Source organism: Osmerus mordax, chromosome 14 (assembly GCF_038355195.1).
Source record: "Osmerus mordax isolate fOsmMor3 chromosome 14, fOsmMor3.pri, whole genome shotgun sequence".
Lineage (NCBI taxonomy): Eukaryota > Metazoa > Chordata > Actinopteri > Osmeriformes > Osmeridae > Osmerus > Osmerus mordax.
In genome coordinates this window covers 1,862,907-1,887,201 of record NC_090063.1, presented here as the reverse complement: position 1 = coordinate 1,887,201, position 24,295 = coordinate 1,862,907, and the positions used below count along the sequence as shown (strand labels likewise).

Here is a 24,295-nt window from a genome sequence, read left to right as displayed (position 1 = left end):
GACTCCCGGTCCATCAGCACTGGATCCCCAGAGGGCTGCATCCTTCTCCCTGTACACCAACAGCTGCACCTCCAGTCATCAGTCCGTCAAACTCCTGAAGTTCGCGGATGACACCACCCTCATTGGGCTCATCTCTGGCGGGGATGAGTCTGACTACAGGTGGGAAGCTGACAAACTGGTGACCCGGTGCAGCCAGAACAACTTGTAGCTAAACGCTTTCAAGACAGTGGAGATGGTTGTGGACTTCAGGAAAAACACAACCCCACTCAGCCCCATCACCCTGTGCGACTCCCCAGTCAGCACTGTGGAGTCCTTCCGCTACCTGGGCACTATCCTCTCCCAGTACCTCAAGTGGGAACTGAACATCAGCTCCCTTGCCAAGAAAGCACAACAGAGGATGTACTTCCTTCGGCAGCTGAAGAAGTTCAACCTGCCAAAGACAATGATGGTGCACTTTTACACAGCCATCATCGAGTATATCTTCACCTCCTCCATCACCATCTGGTACACTGCTGCCACTGCCAAGGACGAGCAGACTGCGGCGTATCATCCGCACTGCTGAGAAGGTGATCGGCTGCAATTTGCCATCTATCGAGGACCTGCACACCTCAATGTCCCTGAGACGAGCAAGAAAGATTGTGGCCGATTCCTCACAGTCTCGACACACACTGTTCCAGCCACTCCCCTCCGGCAGGAGGCTGCGGTACATCAAAACCTCATTCCACAATAACAGTTTCTTTCCGTCGGCAGCTGGCCTCAACAACAAGGGCCAGAACTCCCAACTGCCACTAATACTGGGCCTCATTCACCAAATGTTCTAAAGAACAAATTTTTTCTTAAACCCCACTTACGCAGTTTTCATGAAGATTCTGGCATTCACCAATGTTTTCTTATTTGGGATTTGTTCTTAGGTAAGAACAGAATTTACGCACACCCAAGAGCACTCTTACACACAATTGAGAGCTGACATGTTTGCACAAAATAAGTAGTTATACCGTTTTCATCCATTCTAATTTAAAGATCCTGTAAAGTGGACCTGGAAACAAGTTTTAAGTTCGCCACACCACAGAATAATGTGTTATTAACTACCCATCCAAATTCGAATGAAAAAATAACACCGACAAGTATGTTAAATTAGGCTTTCAAATCGTGAAAAAATCAGCAGTCTTCTCTGCTTGAGACTGGGGGGGTGCGTCGCCTGAAGGAGCTGAAGCTCCCCCCCTCACTGCCTAGTGCCTACCTCCGACCCAGATAATGGACACTATGTCAAGCCGAACAAAACCGTATAGAATTAGAATGTATTTGTTCAATGAGTGAAACATACAGATGCATATAAATTAGATTTTCCCCTGAGCTGTAACAGTAAAAATGGACACCAGAGACAGCAGACAGTGAGCTCTCCAACTAGGCTACTTCTAACACATTAGCTACCATTTCACCAAAATACCTTCATTATACACCAAGTAGCCTAATATCAATTTAGCGGTTTGCACTAACTCATAGCAGAGATACCTCTGGAAATGTTATCTAGTATAATTATAACAAGCACACAGAACTGAGTGATGAACTGCTGGCGGCGGTGGACTGTCCAGGTGCGACCGGAGGAGGAGCGGCCGGGAGGGCGATGCTCGGTACGGCTCCGCGCTGCAAGAGAAGCCGTGTGTTGGTGAACCCCGTCTGTCTCTAGTCCATGTTAAAACTGTCCGCCGTGAAATGGTCAGTGCAGAGGCAGCTGTTGGAGTTTATCCGAAGCTTTCCATGAGCGTGGCTCTTCACAAAATCTATCCACCTATTTTTCCTTTCATTATCAATAGGGAACTTAAATAGCGTTGCAGCGCAGCTGGAGTTCTTGCATCCAGGGAAGATGCAGTTGCGGGTGGTGGGAGACATCCTGAAGCTAGTTAGCTAGCTGATGTAGGCTACAATAACAGTACAGCAGGAGGAGCATTCAGTGATCTGACGTAGATAGGGCGAAATGACGTAGATAGGGCATTTTTTGGCTCCGCCCATTAAAACCTGATCTGAAAACGGAAGAGAAACTGTTCTTCAGTTTAACTCCACATTTCATTGTGACAAAGTTTTAGCGCTTTGCACATGCTTTCAGGAACTCATTTCACACGTATATAATGTACTTAGAAGCAAAACATGGAATTTACTTTACAGGATCTTTAACACCGAATTTAATACTATTAACTAATATGGAACCAAGGTTAACTAAGCAGTAAGTAATAGCTAATTTACTACAAAGGTAGTTCCTTGGTAGGTATTTGGTTATTACTAAATACATATATCCTCATTGAGAACTACTTGTGAACTATGACCAATTAAGAAAGAATAACCAATTAATTACTAATCACAAAAGTAATTTGTCTAAAAAGTGAACAATTAGTTTTTTTTACTTTGAACATGGTCATAACTTTTCAGAAGCTTGTTCGTCAAATGGGTTCTTTGTGGAAACCAGTTTATGAATATTATATCCCCCCAAATACGTTAGCTACAGGTTGAGATTGTGACTACTCTTACCAAAGGATGGACGTATGTTCTCTGTTTATTTCAAACTTAAACATGGTATAATACAAATAATGATAATTTGTTTAACATTTTTAATCATTGTGAAGTGATGCTGACACGCTCATGATTGGATTAGTTCACTATTATGAGCTCTTAAATGTCAGTTCAATGTCTCAGACTCCAAAGACCTACCTTTATGTTACAGTAGCCGCCTGAGGAGGACTTCTCTTTAGGATATAAATATAAACATTGATGTTTTCTTGTCAAAAACAATTTGCATCCTGCATTTATGTTGCGATAAGCGCAAAACCACATCTTCCAGATTACAATGCTTGTTAGAATATCACTAGTGCCTCACAGAAATGTATGCCTGTACCGTATGTGTATAAATATAACATTACACTTATAATACTTGTGAAAACCAGTATAACTCCTCACTAATTACTCAAGCATTACCTTGTCATCCTGCAGGAACTACTTGTGATGTGGACCATTATTTTAAAGTGAAAAACATGTTAACTCCTCACTAATTACTCAAGCATTACCTTCTAATCCTAAAGAAACTACTTGTGATGTGGACCATTATTTTAAAGTGAAAAACATGTTAACTCCTCACTAATTACTCAAGCATTACCTTGTCATCCTGCAGGAACCACTTGTGATGTGGACCATTATTTTAAAGTGAAAAACATGTTAACCCATCACTAATTACTCAAGCGTTACCTTGTCATCCCGAAGTAACTGTAATATGGACCATTATTTCAAAGTGAAAAACATGTTACCTCGCAAGATCTACAACATAAAACAACTGCAGATTGGGTAAAAAAAAAAATGTGCACATGGGCATGCAAGAATAAAGCACTTTGTAAAATATGTCTGAAAGAAACATTCTTTGTTTGGCACAATGATGAAACCTAGAATTTAAACAAAAATTCTGTATTTTGGAATGAAACATTCAACACATTCAACAAACTGATGAAAAACTGAGTCAAACATAATGGCTAAATACGTATTAAGTAAGTAACGCTACATGGCTAACCCTAACCCAAACCAACGTATAGGCCTATACTCACTCTATGAGTCTAGCATTGGCCACTACCAAGCCCCCACCCCTCTTCCCTCGGCTTGAAGCAACGGCCCCGGTGGATGTATGTGGTATTGCATTTCTTGTTAGACTAGTTTTTATTCTATTAACTCCAGTCAACATTTACAAAACTATCTCCCCCAATAATTTTTGTTCGATTCTCTAACCTGGCTCATACTACGAGCTTTTTCATAGAATAATTTTTCCTGATTTTTGCTAAGTTTGAAACCAATCCAAAAGGGGTAAACTAGCACCCCATTTATTTGCTTACGTCAATAAACGTTGCCTGCAAATGTGCTCGCGGATACTAACAGGGCACGAGCACAAAAGTTCACATTGGCCGATAGCCGATTTACCTGGAGCTGAATGAGCCATATTGAATGAGCACAGGGAGAAATGGCTTGAGTTGCCTGCCCTGTTGTAGCAAGTTTAGCAAATGGTTGTCACACATACATGAAATGTTGTTAGTATAGTTTATTCCCGTTATTTTAAAACAGATTTGATTTTTCTGTTGTCAAGAACGTTTTTACGTTCATGACATGATGGCAAATATTATATTATGTTAAGCGTGAGCATAGATTGTTGACATGTCTATCTGGAGCAAAGACGAAGATTATACTAAGATAATACTTTAACTGATAACCACAGTAAGAAATGATATAAATTTGATTAATCTTGCCTTCAGAAGCTTTTGTTAAACACACCCATTATTCTTTTTTTTAATCGTGTCATCAAGCCAGACTGCTTTTGTGGGACAATGAAGGTCCTCAGTGACTATGTTTCACCCCCACTTATATCTGATGGAAACGTCTTGTATATAGGCCTAGTTCTATGCCCCTTTCGAAGGCAAATGTTAAATAAAGTATATTTTAGACACACTTCTCTAGCTTTTATTTATTACATTATTTCCAAGTCGTATTAGTTCACGTTATATCCATTAATAGGCGTTTGGTTTTGTAGGTTGAACATCTAAAACACAGGCCACATTTTTAAGCTGATATGTAAATTGAAGGCAGTGTGAATTTCGTGGCATTTCCTTTGAATATACAGTTGACAGTAAGCTATGGTAAGTCTGCATTATGGAAGATTTCTGTTACCAAAATAACTATTAAGCTTTCTTTGCCTGGCGAGAACAACGACGAAGCTAGGTGTTCATGTTCAACAGTTTATTTAAAATCATACTCAAATCACAAGAAAAAAAGCAACATATGTGATGAGTTCCATCTAGAATAGCCCTATATTTAGCCCTATAGCCTATTTCTAAAAACCAAGTGAAAGGAATACTATACAGTGACAGCATACATTTCCGTAAAGTTTGCATCATGTCTCTGATTCTTATCGGACTTGTACCCCATTCTGCCACTGCAATGCCTTAGCTCACACGCTCACAACCATATAAATCTATGCTCGTGACTGGTTGTCGCAAAGTATGACGTGTACAGCTAGTTTCAAGCGTGCACGAGGTCTCGGAGCTAGGGAAAAAAGAGCCACTGTTTAAAACTAGACCGGAAGAGTCAGAAGTGGAAAGATGGCGCGGTCCAGTTTCGCGCTCTCGCTTGCCTCACTGCGCCACTGAGCACTTTTCATAGAAATGAATGGGGACGCCATCTTGGAAGACAAAAGTTGCTTCCTCTAGTAATATTAACTCTATGGCCACTACTACGAAATACAACAGCAACGCAATTCCAATGGGATGAAAATGATGAAGGAAGAAATAACAAATGGCCCAATTCAGAGAACAGGAACATGGCCCAAAACTCTAGCTACAGTTGTTGCTAGCTGTAAAGCCATGCTAGCTGTCGACTAGCTTGTAAAAAGTCCCATTCATACAAACTGTATATTATTGCAATCGAAATTCACACTAATTCCACAATTCGAAATTCGCACTAATTGGGTGTGCTTTTCCTTCGGCAAGGGCACAACCTTTGTTCTCTCACATATATATTATTGGGTGTGCTTTGCCTTTGGCAAGGGCACAACCTTTGTTCTCTCACATATATATTATTATTATTATTATTCTTTTTATTCTTTTTGCCCCCCTAAAACTCAGTCAATATTTGGCTTTCCAGTGTAGCTCACTGCAACGCTGTAGCTTACGTGAGACACACTACAAAAACATCTACACTACACAGCTGTTTAGGAAGTCAAAAGGCGACAGAACATGTTCGGCACTCTCCTTACTTAAATCAAAAGTCTATCTAACTACTAACCTGAACTTCATTGCCACAGCCTAAACGTTGTCAATCTGTTCATGAAAATAATTAATTTCAGCCTAAACCGTACAACGGAACGTTAAATCCAATTCAACCAACGCAATCGCTACCAAGACGAACACAGCAGTAGTCTAGTACTGTACCGTAGTAGTACAATTTACTGGGGCAGCTTCTCCACACAGGGCTATATCGCATTTTGCGTTGTTACTGACAATGGTCGCTACCAGTGAGCTTTTTATGAATGAGCGATTTTCCACTAAATAAATGTCAATCTTATTTACGTTTTGGGGGGTATATTTTCAGTTATCAGATGGTACTGTTTGAATCGCGATTCAATCTTCAACTGCCGGTAACGTCGTAGAATAATCTTCAAAGGGGTTTCTTTATTCATGAATGAATGCAATATGAGTAGGCTAAATGCTTGAAAATATCACGAGAAGGGAAAAACTTAAAAGGACGTTTAAGTCATAGAGATTAGGTCAATTTTTACACCGGTCTGCCAAATTTATTCGTTTTGATTCAACGATGAGGCTGCCTCTTGCAGGGGAAATGAGAAGACATCTATTTCATTCTACACTTCACTCGTATTTTCAGTTGTAAATGAGCAGCAAAAAAAATATGCTTTTAAATCTATGTAATCTTTATAAATAATAAGTATGCATTTTTATATAACATATACAGAAATATCAGTTGTAAAAATGTCATTCAAAAACGGACCCCTGTGCAACCGACGCAAGCAAGCACACCCTACAATTTCCCCAGAAATGGTACCCTCTCTAGTTCTAGCCTACAATTCGAAATTCTAGTGAAATTCACCTAGTAGCTATCTAAGGGATTATGTTAGCCAAATACTGGATATTTACCATCCATAAAAATGTGCCAAATGATTGATCGCACTCCAAACTCACTAATTGACGTTGCACCAGAGTATAGGTATAGGGAAAACATGACATGGATTTCAGGACAAACAGGTTTCGGTAAGCCAAGTCGACTGGGTTTGGAAAATGGACCGGTCGGGATTTGATATTTTCGGAGCTGCAGAAAGACGTAATAGCAGTCACATCGAAATTGCACGCATAATCATACAGTAGGCTATGATCAAATATTGCGGCGGACGTGTCCCATAATCATACAGTATGATCAAATATTGGGGGGGACATGTTATAACGTTAATATTCATAAACTGGTTTCCACAAAGAACTCATTTGAGGCACAAGCTTCTGAAATGTTATGACCATGTTAAGAGTAAAAAAAACACAATTGTTCACTTTAGACATTACTTTTGTGATTATAAATTCATTGGTTATTCTTTCTTAATTGGTCATAGTTCACAAGTAGTTCTCAATGAGGATAGATTTATTTAGTAATAACCAAATACCTACCAAGGAACTACCTTTGTAGTAAATTAGCTATTACTTACTGCTTAGTTAATCTTGGTTCCATAATAGTTAATAGTATTAAATTCTGTGTTAATGTAGTACTACCTATTACTTCCTGTATAACTACTCGTTAACAACGGACCATTACTCTAAAGTGTTACCCTAGTAGCTCTATCAATATCATAGCAGACAAAAGTATGTCAGCAGTATGAAGGTGAAAAAAGAGTTGCTTTGAAACCAGAATTGTGAGACAGTGTTAAAGGTATATCTGTCTTTGTTATGCATTGCAATATTTTCTTACGGTTGACAAAGGACAAAAAAGAGTGAAATGAAAAGGGTATCTTATTTAATTTCATAGATGTTAAAGCGTTATGTTAGAGCTCAATGCTCTTAAGACAGTCACCCCATTACCCTGTGCAACCCCTGTCAACACTGTGGAGTCCTTCCGCGATTGGGAACTGAACATTAGCTCCCTCACCAAGAAAGCACAACAGAGGATGTACTTCCTTCGGCAGCTGAAGAAATTCAACCTGCCAAAGACAATGATGGTGCACTTCTACTTCCACGTCTGTTTGAAGTTTCTTGGCGAATAAAACCCATTCTGATTCTGAAAAGTATTAATAATTGAAAGATGTAAAAACATAAATACAGTTTGAACAGTGTTTCTAGCTCTTAAATATAGTGATGAAGAGCGTTGGCCAATCGGATTGGTTCCTTGTTTCTTGTAACATAGCAACGGATGGTCATTGTCAGCAAACCTAGAATCTAGGTTTCAGGTTCAAGGTGGAGGAGAAACTTATCATGTGTGCACACCCAGTCTAGCCTGGCTCTGCCCTCCTACTTCCGCTCTTTTTTAATTTTATTTTTGCTTCTGTACATAGGTCTGGCCATGAGGTACGTAAGTCAGATTTTTTTGTTTTCTACCGGCGAATCAGTGAACAGAGGGAGTGGCTGAGAACGATGACGTTGATGTTGTGCGCTAGTTTGTGTTGTAGTTACGTAATGGGGGCGGAGAAAGATGCGAGCAAAGCCATTCGGCCCGTTGTGGCAACGCTGCCAAAAATCCAACAGCTAAAGCCGGAGCAAGAACAAGTTTTGCTGAGTTTTGTTGGTGGCCATGATGTTGTGGCACTCCTCCCCACGGGATTCGGGGAACAGTTACAGTAGTGGTGAAGGAATTGGCTAAGGCGAACGCTAGCGATTGGTTATGGCAGATCAGAGTGGCTCTGGGCAGATCCAATAGTTAAACTTCAACAGAGTACCCGCCTACAAGGAAGTCAACGCTTGTCAATGGGGCGAGGCCAGACTCTCTGTACAAATGCAATGTACGAGAGTCTGGTTAGGACCAGGCTACACCCAGTCCTGTTCAGACACTGAATTTAAAGATGACATAAATATAATACTCCATGGTGCAGGTTTGCCGATGTTGTCGTTGTCCCTGGTGAGTTTTTTTAATACTTTTAAATTCAATCTCGTCACATTACGTGACTTTGTTGTGCAACTGCAAAAGCTAATCTAACTGTGATTAAAATGCTGCTGCAAAAAGGCTAAACTATTGTGGGTAGTAGATAAGATCATGTTACATCTAGCCAGCGGATCATGTATGTCAAAGTGGTATTTGTACAGAACACCGTACTGTAGGCGTGAATAATGCATGCATGGTCATCATCGTCGTCCATCTTTAGCCGAAGCGAAGAGAGAGGATTTAATGGGAGATTTCCTACAGTAAGTAAGTAAGTAAGACTTTATTTATATAGCACATTTCATACAGGAATTGTAGCTCAAGGTGCTTTACATAAAATCAATAAAAACAATAATACAAGTGATAAATAATTCAAACAATAATAAAAATCCCAATAAGATCTCTGTTCAAGAGAGAAAACAACTTTAAAAAGTAGGAAAACCCTTTTGAGATAAAATTACTTAAATGCTTCGGTAAAAAGGTAGGTTTTAAGCTGTCTTTTAAAAATGTCTAGTAAGCTAGATCTACTGCTTCAAATTGAAAACGGAGACGATATTTTGATTACAGACAAGTTCCTTAACCTCTGTTGTCAATATCGCCAATAAAAAGTAAATACTGTTACGAAGCATTTGTTTGTAGGTCTACGTCGATAGACGTAGCTAGCTATGTGACCTGGTTTCGCCGTTCTATGGCAGCTATGATGACAGTCGTAGCTAGCGCTGCAAGCACTCGTCACTAGAATGGCCATAACTTTAAAACAGAAGACCATATTTCAAATATGTCTGCTGTTCTACATTGCCCACACAATTATGTATATATATCAACTCTAACATGGCCTGTATCTTGTATTGAAAGTGCTCGAAAGCGGATGTCGTGGGAGAATTCCTACTGTTAGATTTACTGCTTCAAATTTAAAACGGAGAAGATATATAGAGTAAAGAAAAGTTTCTTAACATCTGTGTTCAATATCGTCGACTAAAAGTAAAAACGTTTCAGTTACGAAGCCTTTGTTCAGCTGCAGTAAACCTTTCGTGAACCCAGTTTGGCTGTTCGTGACGGTCGGCTATGACAGTGTTGCGCCTCGATTTTTGCAGATGTTTGTTAAACTTGCTTAAAGAAATGATCTAGCTAGATTATGTACACTTTAAGCTCAATGTACATACCTTGTTTGGCCAATTTGGTCGATTGTGGGGAAAAAAGTAGAAGTAGTTTTTAGTTATGGAGAGCCATCGCGCTAGCTTGGAATTGTGTTATCCCACTCATCACTTCAGTGGTCATAACTTTTATACAAAATAGTCTATCTTAAATCTGTCTGCTGTTCTGAATTCATGACAAAATTACGCACATTTCATACACCTCTAACCTGTCCTCTAGCTTGTATTTAAAGTGGTTAAAAATTAGGTTTTCTTAAAAAAGTATTGACGACGGAGAAGATTTTTGTCAGAATGGCTCTGTGAAATCGTCTTGATAAAGGATGATTTGCCTAACACAATCATACAAATATTTATATCATTAGAAAGCCCTACTTCTTGTCTTCAAAATGGTATAAACAGTTCAGGTCTATTATTTGAAAAACTATGCATATTCAGGCAGGAAATTGTTAAAGGTTGAATTGTGTCTAGCTGAAAGTATGCTGAAGTAGTTACGTTTGAAAGAAGAGGACGCTTTTTAATGATTTGAAAGGATTTACCATTACTTTTAATGGGAGAATAATTTGCACAAAAACCTTAATATCTTAAAAAGTATAAAAGTGAGAAATACCAAAAGACATAGCACACATCTCCTGAAGGAGCTGAACGTTTTGATACAAACATTGTAGGAATCGGTGAAAGTATGCAGGACTAGTTAAAGGACAATAAACGGCGGAAGAACTAAGAAGTTGGAAAAACAATAGTGAGATTGCTGAATAGCATTCTCACTATTGTTTGTCGCCACTTATATGCACCCTGCTTTTGTGTTGCAGATGTTCCTAGGGTCGCAGTACAGTACCCCTCGAACTTTCGTACTTATAACACTTATATTCTAACGTTCTCACCTATTCCGTGTATCCCAGAAACTAAAGGGATTCTTCATTTAAAAATCCACAAAATGTTCAGTATGTTTAGTCATGGTGGAGTAGAAAAATGCTTGCTCTTGCACACGCTGCTAGCTACTAGTAGCTAGCTAATACTAGCTACTAGCTGCTTTGATACAGTAACTGAACACAAATAAACATTTCTAAAACCAAGACAACCATTTATATACTTTTTCAGTCTCCTGTAATATCAAAGACCTAATTTTAATAGAAAAATATTACTAAAATGCTCAACTATCACTCTCTCGGTCTCTACAAACGTCAAAGATTTCGCTGAAGTCTCGCCCCCAATAATACTCTTTGGATTGGTTGAACAGCATGTCAGTTCATACTGCAGAAGCTTTGACTGCTGGGGGTGGGAATCTTTTGGGGTCACGATGCGATTACAAATCGATTCACGATTTTTCAAAGATAAAAAAATAAATCGATGTGAATCGCTAAAAGACTGAATCACGGTTCAAATGTGAATAGATTTTTTCTCCCACCCCTATTATTTACCATGCATGTCTATGGACGGGTGGTTCGGCCCACCAGCCGCTAGGTTTTGTATTGAAGTCAATGCAGCCAGAGGAGGACAGAGGCTACCAGTCAAGTTCCTCCTAATATTTTGTGCTGCTACCCCACTTGAAAGGGGATTTGATGCATCCACCCCGAAATAAAGAACTGGATTTCACTCAGACCATTTTTCCTTTTCTCCTCTTTTTATTTTGGTTTTCAGCTTTCACTTCAGTTCAGGTGAAAAACCTTTTAACACAAATATACACATATTTATATACACATTTTTATCAGATTTTTCCCGTTTTTAAACCCAATATAACATATTTAAAACCGCAATTAATTAAACTAACACCATGCATATAATCAAAAGCATTATAGACTGGCTCATATTAGCCCTCTATTTCACCAATCCCCCAAAGCAGTACGCACTCTCAATATTTACCAGACACTAACAAACATTTCACAATTTGAAGCACATTGGTTGACAGCGGTAAGCCGACAAATTTTCCAGGCATCAAATCACTGTGGTTACATGGATTCGAATTACTGGCTTATTTTGGCTGAAATAGAATTATCCCCTTCTTGTAAACACCTTTGTTCGAATAATTGCGGTCCGACTACAATCCGATCGACACCCCGAGATAACTCGGTCCGAGTCGTTTGATAATTCGGACATCGCATGCTTCTAAACGGTGAATTGGGCTATGAACTGGACTCTGCGTCTTTGCGCATGCTTGAGATCCCGCCGCCCTCCCCCCTCCCTCTCTCCCAGGTCGTGACACGGAAGTCGAAAGAGACGATAAGTTCTCGCTGCCGGGAGCCGGCCCGGCAGAAACAAACAATCAACGCGATGGACAACCCAAGAGGCAACACGCATTTATGGACCGAAGAGCAGACGCAATTCATGCTCAACCACGTAGCTTCACCTTGCTCTCCGTTCGCCATCTTTCTCGAAATGTTGATGTTGCTGGTAGTGGTGAAGAGGTCAAGCAGAAATGGCTGTATCACCACTAGTTGAAATGAAAACAGCGCCACGTATCGTACTGGAATATGACATGCTTTCGGCCAATGATTCGCTTTAATCACTGCCATATATATTAGGAGTAGCAGTTGCCCCAAAAAATAGCATTGTCCCAAAAAAGCTAGATTCAAATTGATACCATCATGGAAACGTACTGAAAGGGTGCAGTGACGAGAGTTTCATGACTCAGTTTCTTACCGGCTGCCATTCGGGTGTTTGTAGGGCATCAGTGCGTCTCTTGCTGGCGATCACGGCAGCTTTTGACCAGTCTCTCTCTTCCTTTCAACTCTTGCCGTTCGTCAACAAATGTTTACTTCCGATGTCTCCTTTTAAAGCCCCGGGTGGAAGCCTGTAAGGGCACTCTGGTTCCGCCCACTTCAATGATAGTGTCCACTCCAGTTTGACTTGACACTACCTGTCCTCCGGATGTACCGTAGTTCTATCACAGACAGTACTGTTGAGTTACTGTAGACCTTCAGTTCAATATTGTGTATTTTAATAAATGTATCCGTGACATATTAATATATTCAGTATAGTTTTATCTAATATGTGTTACTTTTTAACCCTTTTGTTATCTTCGGGTCGTTCTGACCCATCAGTCATTGTGACCCACCGTCGTATTGCGACAACTTTACCGCATACAAAAACAAAGTTAAGCATTTTATTTTAACTGTTGGGCTGTCTCAGACCCCCCACATTGCAAAGGTTAAAAGAAAATTATTTTTATTTGTTTTTATATTGGGTAAAATTGGGTAAACACAACGATGGTTTGTTGTGAACCTTTGGGTCATGTGACCCAAAGGCAGCACAAGGGTTAAGTTTCAAAATGTTTTATTTTAAGAAATTTCACTGAGGAGGATGATCCTCCCCTGACGAGCCTCCACTGGCAGATGGTCATAATGTTTTGACTCATCAATGTATGATGGACCAGCTTTGTCCTTTCCCAATTTATATTTTTTCATAAGGTGTCTTTCACCCCTTTCTTCACCCCCAACCCACATTCCCAGGTCTATGTTTCCGTCTGTACCCCCAGTCTTTGTATGAGGAAGGCATGGTGCAGGCCTGTAGTCCAGGGGTGGTGGAGGAGAACCTCAGCCACCTAGTGCTGCTGCTCAAGAGGCTGGACATTGCTGACATGGGCCAGTGCAAGTTCCTAGATAGACCAGGTAATAGAAAACAGTCCCACTGTTTTGTGTCCTATAACTCCTATATTGTTTAAGTTTAGCTTCAGGACAGACTGTTACCATCTATGACTATGTGGTCAATGTACTTTGTTTTTATACTCTTATCTTAATATTATCTTATATTCTCCTTCCCTCCAACTGTTTTTTTAATGTTATATCCTGCCAGCTCCAGAGTCTCTGATGCAGGCTCTGGAGGACCTGGACTATTTGGCAGCGCTGGATGACGATGGCAATCTGTCTGAGGTGGGCATCATCATGTCCGAGCTTCCTCTAGAGCCCTCACTGGCCAAGGCTCTGATAGCAGCCTGCGAGTATGACTGTGTCAACGAGCTGCTCACCATCGCTGCCATGCTAACAGGTAAACACACACAAATCTTGGTTACACACATATGCACACATGCACCGACACCCTCTACTTATCTCTCACTTACTTCAAAACACAACCACAACCTCCAAAAAATATTCACAGCGCTTCACTTTTTCCACATTTTGTTGTGTTACAGCCTTATTCCAAAATGGATTTGCTCAATACTTTGTTGAAGCACCTTTGGCAGCAATTACAGCCTCAAGTCTTTTTGAGTATATTATATTACTATTTTTGGGAAGTTTCTCCCTTTCTTCTTTGAAGGACCACTCAAGTTCCATCAGGTTGGATGGGAAGCGTCAGTGCACAGCCATTTTCAGATCTCTCCAGAGATGTTCAATTGGGTTCAAGTCTGGGCTCTGGCTGGGCCACTCAAGGAAATTCACAGAGTTGTCCCAAAGCTACTCCTTTGTTATCTTGGCTGAGGGTCATTGTCCTGTTGGAAAATGAACCTTCACCCCAGTCTGAGGTCCAGAGCGCTCTGGAGCAGGTTTTCCTCAAGGATGTCTCTGTACATTGCTGCATTCATCTTTCCCTCGATCCTGACAAGTCTCCCAGTTCCTGCCACTGAAAAACATCCCCACAGCATGATACTGCCACCACCATGCTTCACTGTAGGGATGGTATTGGCCAGGTGATGAGCGGTGCGTGGTTTCCTCCAGACATGACGCTTGACATTCAGGCCAAAGAGTTCAATCTTTGTTTCTTCAGACCAGAGAATTTTGTTTCTCATGGTCTGACAGTCCTTCAGGTGCCTTTTGGAAAACTCCAGGCGGGCTGTCTTTTACTGAGGAGTGGTTTCCGTGTGGCCCCTCTACCATGCAGGTCTGATTGGTGAAGTGCTGCAGAGATGTTTATCCTTCTGGAAGTTTCTCATCTCTTCACAGAGCAACGCTGGAGCTCTGTCAGAGTGACCATCAGGTTCTTATACCAGCTTGATTTTCCACCGACTGAGAGCCAGAGTAGGGCTACGACTTTAAACACGTCATACGCCTCCGTTGTCCTAGCAACGCAGCATGAAATCATTGTAACAAGTCATTACAACATTGTCAAACACAAGTCATAAAACATTGAAGTCATTGTAACAACAATGGAGGAATACCTACCAGTAATTTTAATGTTGGCTATACAAACGTATACTGCACTTTGTAGACGTGCATTTACAGCTCTTCGTGGTCGCTATGAAGACAGGTTACATTCAAGAAGAACGGTAGGCTAATTATCTTGAACGTTTTGGCTGTTAGTATTATAGCTAAACGTAGCAGCTCATATGGACTATATCTGTAAACAAACCAAAACATACATGATTTTCCTTTGCAGTTCGTATTATGGCTGAGGGCAAGGCGGAGGTCAAATGTTGTGTGGACATACCCCTGATCACGCTATTGATGGGACACAGTTGTGCCGGATTTCACCCCTGCACAGTTTGTTCAAAACTTTCGAGTGTCCCGGGAGTCTTTTGAATACATTTGCGATCAGGTCAGGCATCTCATGGGCAGAGTGAATACAAATTACCGTCTCGCTGTTCCTCTGAGAAAACGTGTAGCAGTTGCTCTCTGGAAGCTGGCCACCGGCAGCAAATATAGGTCCATCAACCACCTTTTTGGTGTTGGTATAAGCACAGTGTTCAACTGTGTTGAGGATTTCTGCGCCGCAGTCATAAATGTCCTGCTTCCTCAACACATCGCTACTCCGGATGCTGCCAAGCTCATTGAAGTGGCCACGTTCTTCCATAACCACTGGAGAATACCACAGTGTGTTGGCGCAATAGACGGAAGCCACATCCCTATCATTGCACCTGAGGAGTATCGAAAGGGTGGCACTTGATCGTCTTACAAGGAGTTGTGGATGGGAAAGGCCTGTTTTGGGATGTGTGTGTGGGCTATGCAGGGAGTGTGCATGATGCTCGAGTGCTAAAGGCCGAATTATACTACTCCGACTCCGTCCCGGGGGGGGGGGAGTGGTGGGACTGACAGTCTGCATTAATGCACAACACATCTTACCTCCTTTGGGTTGTTGTACAGAGCTAGATGGTGCCGGTGAGCTGTTGTCCCGTAGCAGCGGCAAAGTTGTTTCCTCACCCTCCTCCACTTCCACATCAGTGACAGACAACTCTATAAATAGCCAAATCAAGAGAAATGTCTCTTAAACAGTCTTTCAAACTACAATTACATCAACTTCAGTCTTTTTGTGGTGACAAACATCAACTCGTGAAAAGATTTACTTTTCACTTTTGTACCAATGGTTACCAAAAGTTTGCTAAATAGCAAGAGCTAACCTATCAGCTGTTTTAGCAACTAGCGTCAGCAGTGACGTGCGGTGAGGTTCGTGGCTGGGGAGGCACTGACTCTTTCAAAGTCAGATTTACAAATATAGGCTATGAATTCAACAGAGCAGCATCAATTCATCATTCAACTGGCTGCTTGCATATTGACTAATGGTTATGTTTCATATCCCATATCAGCATTTTTTACACACACATAGGTAAGGTAGCTACATATTTGGCCAAAGAAGAGCTTAAATTTATAGCGGCTCAGAGAGAGCGCATTTGCTCTGCACCCTCCGTGTTCTTAATTTGCCATCACAATTCCACAATTCATACTCATTCAATACAAATGAAAGTATATAAAGTCCATAACAAAAAGACAAATGTTGATTTATTCTTTAAAATAACAAAAAAAATTCTTATCTGGTTTTATATATATTTACTTCTTTCCTGTCGTTTGAAGCAAATCTTTTAGCTCCGGCATCGATTTATCACCCAGTTTTGATTGAAAGTCCAGTTTTGAGAAATGTTTTAGCTTATATATATAATCTTCCTTTTTGCAGTCAAGGCAAAAAATAAAAAATAAACGGACTGATAGGGTGCACTTTTTCTACTTCACTTTTTTAACTTGCAACAACTACCGACAATGCCATTTATCTGTAATACATGAAGAAGAAAAATAGCAGAACAAGCCCTTGTGCTCACACGACCCCTTCAGTGAGGCAGAGGTACTGGCTGCCTCCCCTTATGCTTTTTCACTGCGGCGTTATTTCAGATTAGCAAGACTAATATGTTATACACATACGTAAAATATATGGCCTAGACTATGGAGTGTGAGAACGTATAATAAAAGTGTGTACAAACATTACATTGGTGACATACAGAGATATCAATTGCACATGCTCAAGTTGAGCAAAAAAATTTGCAGCTCAGCCCAGTTTGTGAGGGATTGCGCAATCCGAGAGGAGGCTCGGCTAGTCGCTGCCTCCTTTCGCGTCTTTCCCCGTATTTGAACAGGAAATTACACAAATTCAGCGATATTGACCATAAAAATCATTGGAATGATTGGAACATACAATAATCACATTTCAATAATCACATTTCTATCACAGATCAGCGGACAAATATATATTTTTATTTTTCATCATTATTTGTTTTTTACATTTCATGATGACAAAGGCGAGGCACTGCCTCCCCTGACCGCACGTCACTGAGCGTCAGCTGCTAACGTCAACAACTTTACCGTTACCAAGCGATTTAATGTAATGTTAAAAGGAGACACAGTTAATAAATATATTTAATGACTTGACGTAATGAGAAGACCTACCTGAAGCAGCGAAACTTTGTCTACTGTCATCCATCAATTCCTTCAGCATTGCTGTGGCTGAATTCAGCGCCCCCCTCACCTGACAAGCCGGTCTGTCACCTAATACCGGGTCCAGGATGTCGTAATATGTTTGTTTTTTAGGATGACGACTGCCACTTCGCCCAAGGTCCTTCTTCTGGTCCCTATATTATTTTTTTATTTTTTAAATTATATTTATTAGTTGTTCTACACTTCTGTCGTAGCCAGCCGCGGGTATCTCCAGCTTTATCTTTTCAAAAATTGTTTTTGTTCTAACGGCACCGTATAATTTATTTTGAACTTCTGTGGTGGACCACAGAGCCAGTAAACATCTCGTTTCCTCCTCAGACCATTGCTGTTTTAGTTTAGCTTCCATTTTATTAGCTGTTGTATTGGTCTTTTTAAAAGTGGCGGCGTAATGTGTATTTGTTTTGGCACGGGACGGGACGATAATCCCGCCCCCTGGCACCCGACGTCACCGATTCTTGTTTCTGGCCCACCTTAAAGTTGGTGCTGAGTTGGAACCTGTTTTTTGGAACCGGAGCCAGGTTTATTTGTTTGGAAAACCGAAGAACTGGTTCGAGAATTGGAACCAGCCCAGAACCAGCACCGGCTCGGCTTTGGTGGAAAAGGGATATATGTCACCTCCCTGACTAAGGCCCTTCTCCAACGATCACTCAGTTTGGCCGGGCGGCCAAGTCTAGGAAGAGTCCGGGTGGTTCCAAACTTCTTACATTTATGGATAATGGAGGCCACTGTGCTCATTGGGACCTTCAATGCTGCAGAAATGTTTCTGTACCCTTCCCCAGATCTGACCCTCAATACAATCCTGTCTCGGAAGTCTATAGACTGGGATTCCTGGGACTTCATGGCTTGGTTTATGCTCTGATATGCGCTGTCAACTGTGGGACCTTATATAGACAGGTGTGTGCCTTTCCAAATAATGTCCAATCAACTGAATTAACCACAGGTAGACTCCAATCAAGTTGTAGAAACATCTCAAGGGTGATCAGTGTAAACAGGATGCACTTGAGCTCAATTTTGAGTGTCATGGCAAAGGCTGTGAATAGTTCAATAGTTTATAGTTATAGACATTTCCCCCCTAAAAAATTCACATTGTCATTAGGGGGTATTGTGTGTAGAATGTGGAAAACATTTATTTAATCAATTTTGGAATACGGCTGTAACATAACGTGGAAAAAGTGAAGCCCGGTGAATACGTTCTGGATGCACTGTACACCTATCAATACATTCTCATTACCGTATCTCTCTCAGATACACTGGCTGTTTATCAATCCGAAGAACGTTAAGAACATACTTGTGTTCTTGAGAAGAACGTTCTTGCCAAGCGTCTTGGGAGGACGGTCTTGCAAGACCGCGAGGATGGAGAACAATTTGAGATGCGTGTGTTCTTGCTGTGACTTCTGGGAAATCAAATGCGTTCTCACTGACCAAGTCATCATCCAATGCATCCTCGATAAAAGGGGACATTTCCGGGTATTTTTGGCGTTCTTGGTGACTTGTGTTCTTTGGATTGGAACCGTACTTGGGCAATGAAAGATGACGTCATACGAGTTTCGCAAAAACACAAGCACGGAGAAAAACGTGGATTGATAAACAGCCAAATGTCTTTGCGGGGACATACGACCCTTAATGCTTTACTAAACAGTCCTCCTGCCCTCTGTTTCCAGCTCCGCCATGCTTTGTGACTCCTCCATCTAACAGAGAGGAGGCTGCAGCTACTCACAGACTCCCCCTACTGCACACAGAGGGAGACCACTTCACCCTCATTAACATCTACAATGCCTACATACAGCGTGAGTCTCTTGGATCTATTTTTTACACACTTACATAGTTACACTTTCTCGAAAGTGATTATTATTTCTATGTCACAATGTAGAAGTAGTGGTAGCCATCAGACTCGGATGAAAACAAAAGGTGATCATGCCTTTTCAGTTGTGGCCCCTACTCTGTGGAATAAACTGCCAATTTTTATCAGATCCCCCACCACCGAGACATTTAAGTCTCGTCTTAAAACATCTTTTTATTCTTTGGCTTTCGAGTCAGTTTAGGGTCACTCGTGCTTATTGTAATTGTGTTGTTTGTCTGCTGTTCCTACTTATTGTTGTTTTGCCTTTATCTGATGACTTTGTACAGCACTTTGGTCGGCATTGGCTGTTTTTAAATGCGCTCTATAAATAAACTGACTTGACTAGAAATTTATTTTACAGACAACGAAGATGAAGCATGGTGTACCACCAACTTCTTGAACCCAGTTGCGTTACGTTTAGCTGTGTTGATCAGGGGGGAGCTCCTGGAAGTGATGAAGCGAATAGAGTTGCCTGTCTCACCTCCAGCCTTTGGTTGCCAAGATAACTGCACCAACATCAAGCGTGCGCTTATCTCAGGCTTTTTCCTCAAGGTAGAGAAAAACAGTTTGTTTTGTGTGAATTTTATGGGTAAAAGATCATTGTGATTCCTACTAACCTTTCCAGCTTTTCCTCTTGCAATTCCTCTTTTATTTCCCAAACTCCTTGTCCTTCAGGTGGCGCATGATGTAGATGGCTCTGGTAACTACCTCCTGTTGACTCATCGCCATGTGGCTCACCTCCACCCCTTCTCTTCCTACCTGTGCCGTCGTCCACGCCCCAGCCCACCTACCTGGGTCCTCTACCATGATTTCACCATCTCCCATGACAACTGCATCCGCATTGCCTCCGAAGTTCATCCCCACATGTGAGTATCCTGGCAAAATATTTTTCATTAATAAAATAATATTTATAAACATCATAATCATATTTGTATTACTTTGTTGGAGTATCTGCATTGTTTTGTCTTTGTAGCAGGCGCAACAGTTGTTTCACTCAGTTTTATCAGGTCTCCTTCTGAGTGTCAAAACATAATAAAAACTTAACCTCTTTCCTCGCCTCTTCTCAATGTGATAGGCTAGTGGAGCTGGCCCCTCAATATTACCTGGGTAACCTGCCACCAAGTGAGGGGAAGGAGCTGCTGATGGAGTTGAGACAGAGTCTGGCTTCCCCAGATGAGGACCAGGAGGGGAGCTCAGATGGAGCCTATGGCAGGACACACAAAGAGAAAAATACCAACAACATGGGAGAAACTCAAAGCCAGTACAGCACCGAACTCTGTATAGTCCAATAAAAGGAACCAGTGAAAACCTTGAATAAATAACCAAGAGTTGTTGATACTTTGTGCAAGATGCTCTCAAAGGTTGTCACTGAGGTCTTCCAAGATTACTCTGTTTACATGAGGGAACAGGAGTTAATGTACAGGTGTCTGGAAACATCACCTAATTTAAGAATATAATTGTTAGATGTGGGGAAAAAGCTTCATTTGAAGCAAACATACAGAATTATTGTACACATTTTAATGCAAAGTAATATATAAAAATCTATATATTGGGGAAGAAATTGATGACATTTTATATACAACCGTGGTTTGTACGCTTTTCATTTAATCAATAAATGCTCCCAGGCAGTCAATGGATGATATTTAAAGGTCCTATTACATGAAATGTTCACTTTAGGAGGTTATTTAACATTAATATGAGTTCCCCTAGCCTGCCTTTGGTCCCCCAGTGGCTAGAAATTTCGATAGGTGTAAACCAAGCCCTGGGTATTCTTCTCCGCCTTTGAGAAAATGCAAGCTGAAACGCTCGGTTTTGAAAATCCTCTCCTTATGTTGTCATAAGGAGGAAAGATACCTCCCCTTTCTCTGCTTTGCCCGCACAGAGAATTTGGGCCACCAATGAGAAAATGAGCTACGACTGTGCGAGCGCGATATTAGTTTTTCCTCGAGACATCATGGCTTGCAAACGACCAAGCATGGCAGTTAGCCCCGCCTCTTTCTTCCTCATAGCATTTAAAGCTACAGACACAGAAACGGCACGTCCTGAGGAAAGCTCATTGTGGGACTGCTCGTAGAGGCTGTAATTCTGAACCAAGGCTGAATTTCGGGAAAGAGACTTCAGATACAGTATTAGGGGACCACTAAGGCCTATATAAAAGCATCCAAAAACAGCATGTCATGGGATCTTCAATTCCCAAGAAGCACCAAGAAAGTGAAGCTGACAGTGTGAATCTGTGTTAATCTCAGGGCTGAGTGGTTTACAATGGACTTCCCGATATTGTACAGAGCTTCAATTTCAATGGTATCAGAATTCAAGATTTTTGTGATACCATTAATCTTTTTACCCTTATTGTGTTTACTGTTTGTACTCTGATAATTTCTTCCCCACTCCAACTGTTTGAATAATGTGTGTGTAAGTTCAGGGCATCTTCCCCATATCTTCTGTATCTTCAAAATTATGTTTTGAACACGCATTAATAAAAATTTTATTTCCTGAACACCAGGGGCCTCATGTATAAAATATTGCGCAGCTTTCATACCAGAAGATGGCATACGGCCAAAACTTGAAAAGTACCTACGCACAGAAATATTCACATGTATAAAACCGGTCGTACGCCAGGTCCTGCGCTACTTTCCTTTATAAATCACAATCAACTTGAGATTGACCACATGTGAACGAGCCACTGACCCCCCCTTGCCTCCTCCCATAAATGAATATGCAGATGGGTTATAAATGAGCTCCAGAGGTCATTTCTTTGTCTGAATTGAAATTGCTAAACACGCAAAAAAGAACAAAATTCACAGACTGTGAGATCAAGGTTCTAACAACAGAGGTGGAGGCGAGAAAATGTGTCCTGTTTGAACACATGTAACAGATGTGTTCAGGGCAATGGAACAACAAATTGCCTTTTTATTTTATTTTGCACCACAGCTTCCCTCGGCATTACAAAATGTACTAGTAACCATACACATTCTTAAAATACATACAAAGTACACTACATAATGTATTCAATGCACACTACAAGCCAAGAGCTATAACATTTAGCAAATGTTTCAACGCGAAAAACCAGAAGGGATAACAGTGCCACCTAGAGGGCCAATTAGAAAAGTGTGCATAGGTGAGCGATTACACAGCGATATCTAGACTTAAATTTACATTTACATTTAGCAGACGCTCTTATCAAGAGCGACTTACAGTAAGTACAGGGACATTCCCCCCGAAGCAAGTAGGGTGAAGTGCCTTGCCCAAGGACACAATGTCATTTTTGCACGGCGGAGAATTGAACTGGCAACCTTCAGATTACTAGCCGGACTCCCTCACCGCTCAGCCATCTGACTCCCTTACCGCTCAGCCATCTGACTCCCTTAACGCTCAGCGATCTGACTCCCTTATATACAACAAAGGATAGCGCAAACACAGCTCTCTAGACAACAAATATAATCAGTAAGTGATTAAAATTATTAAATTAAAATGATAACAAACATGATAACATCCTCCCTCCCCCCCATTGACGAGTTCTCGTCCCACCCCACTAACACTGCCACCGACACCTTGTTAACCACTTTAACTGCATCACTTGACTCTCTCTGTCCCCTGTCAACCAGGCCTGCACGATCTTCTCCCTCCTGCCCGTGGCTTACGGATGTTATTCGTGAAGAACGGTCCACCCTTCGGGCAGCCGAGAGGAGATGGCGCAAGTCCAAAACGGGTCTGGACCTTGATAAGTATCACTCCCTCCTCAAATCCTTCTCTTCTCACATAACTGGTGCTAAAACCCTCTACTTTCTGAACAAAATTAACTCTGCTTCAAACCCCCACAAACTTTTCTCTACCTTCTCCACCCTTCTTAACCCACCTCCCCCACCCCCTCCCTCCACCCTGACAGCAGACGACTTCTCCTCCTTCTTTGAGAAAAAAGTCGCCGACATTAGCAGTCGGTTCCCTAAACCCACCTTTCCTACCCTCTCACCCTCCATGACTGACCCAACTAAATGTCTAAACTCTTTTTCTCCCCTGTCTGAGGCAGAGATCTCTGACCTCATTCTCTCTCATCGCCCCACCTCCTGTCCCCTTGATCCTATACCCTCCCCTCTCTTTCAAACCATCTCCCCCTCCATCATAACTTTTCTTCTCCATGTCCTAAACTCCTCTCTCACCTCTGGCACCTTCCCCTCTGCCTTCAAACAGGCTAGAGTTACCCCTCTACTCAAAAAACCCTCCCTTAACCCTGCCGTTCTCCAGAACTACAGACCGGTATCACTGTTACCCTTCCTTTCAAAAACAATTGAACGTGCTGTATCTAACCAACTGTCTAACTTTCTCTCTCAGAACAACCTGCTTGACCCCAACCAATCGGGCTTCAAGACTGGCCACTCCACAGAGACTGCCCTCCTTTCAGTCACCACTGCCCTCCAGTCTGCCAGAGCGGCTTCCAGGTAATCCGTTATCATTCTGCTGGACCTTTCTGCAGCGTTTGATACGGTTAACCACCAGATCCTGCTCGCCAGACTTTCTGAGATGGGCATCACTGGCACTGCACTCCAGTGGATCTCATCCTACCTGTCGGGAAGATCCTACCCGGTTTCCTGGGGAGGCAAACTGTCGGGCCCTCGCCAGCTCTCCACTGGTGTCCCACAGGGCTCCGTCCTTGGACCCCTCCTCTTCTCTCTGTACACCACCTCACTTGGACCAATCATCACCTCCAGTGGCTTCTCCTACCACTGCTACGCTGACGACACGCAGCTGTACCTGTCGTTCCCCCCGACCGATCCGGGGATCTCAGCTAGGATTGAGGCCTGCCTCACAGACATCTCCGCCTGACACACGGGATGTCCCAAGATATCATGAGACAAAGGAATCACTTAATAAAGGCAAACAAATCAACAGTTATTGGACAAAACACATTTTTGCATCCTGCGGCCACGCCCAGTGATCACATGACACCAAATTGTTTGGACATCCTCGGATGAGTGTTCCGAGTCATCATACCAAGTTTGGTGTTGATTTCTCAAGGATTGGCTGAG

At 41.7% G+C, this 24,295-nt stretch overlaps 1 protein-coding gene across 2 annotated transcripts in view; it reads left to right on the top strand.

The window, feature by feature from the left end:
* dqx1 (DEAQ box RNA-dependent ATPase 1) overlaps positions 1-21,766 on the top strand; it is a 49,507-nt gene extending 27,741 nt beyond the window's left edge. For both annotated transcript variants that reach the window (XM_067249827.1, XM_067249826.1), the window contains exons 7-12: positions 13,250-13,408; positions 13,593-13,784; positions 19,093-19,218; positions 19,633-19,823; positions 19,947-20,137; positions 20,347-21,766. In XM_067249827.1, the coding sequence (XP_067105928.1) occupies positions 13,250-13,408; positions 13,593-13,784; positions 19,093-19,218; positions 19,633-19,823; positions 19,947-20,137; positions 20,347-20,563 (1,076 nt within the window). In that variant the 3' untranslated portion in view covers positions 20,564-21,766. The remainder of the gene's footprint in view (positions 1-13,249; positions 13,409-13,592; positions 13,785-19,092; positions 19,219-19,632; positions 19,824-19,946; positions 20,138-20,346) is intronic.
* The last annotated feature ends 2,529 nt before the right edge of the window (positions 21,767-24,295 follow it).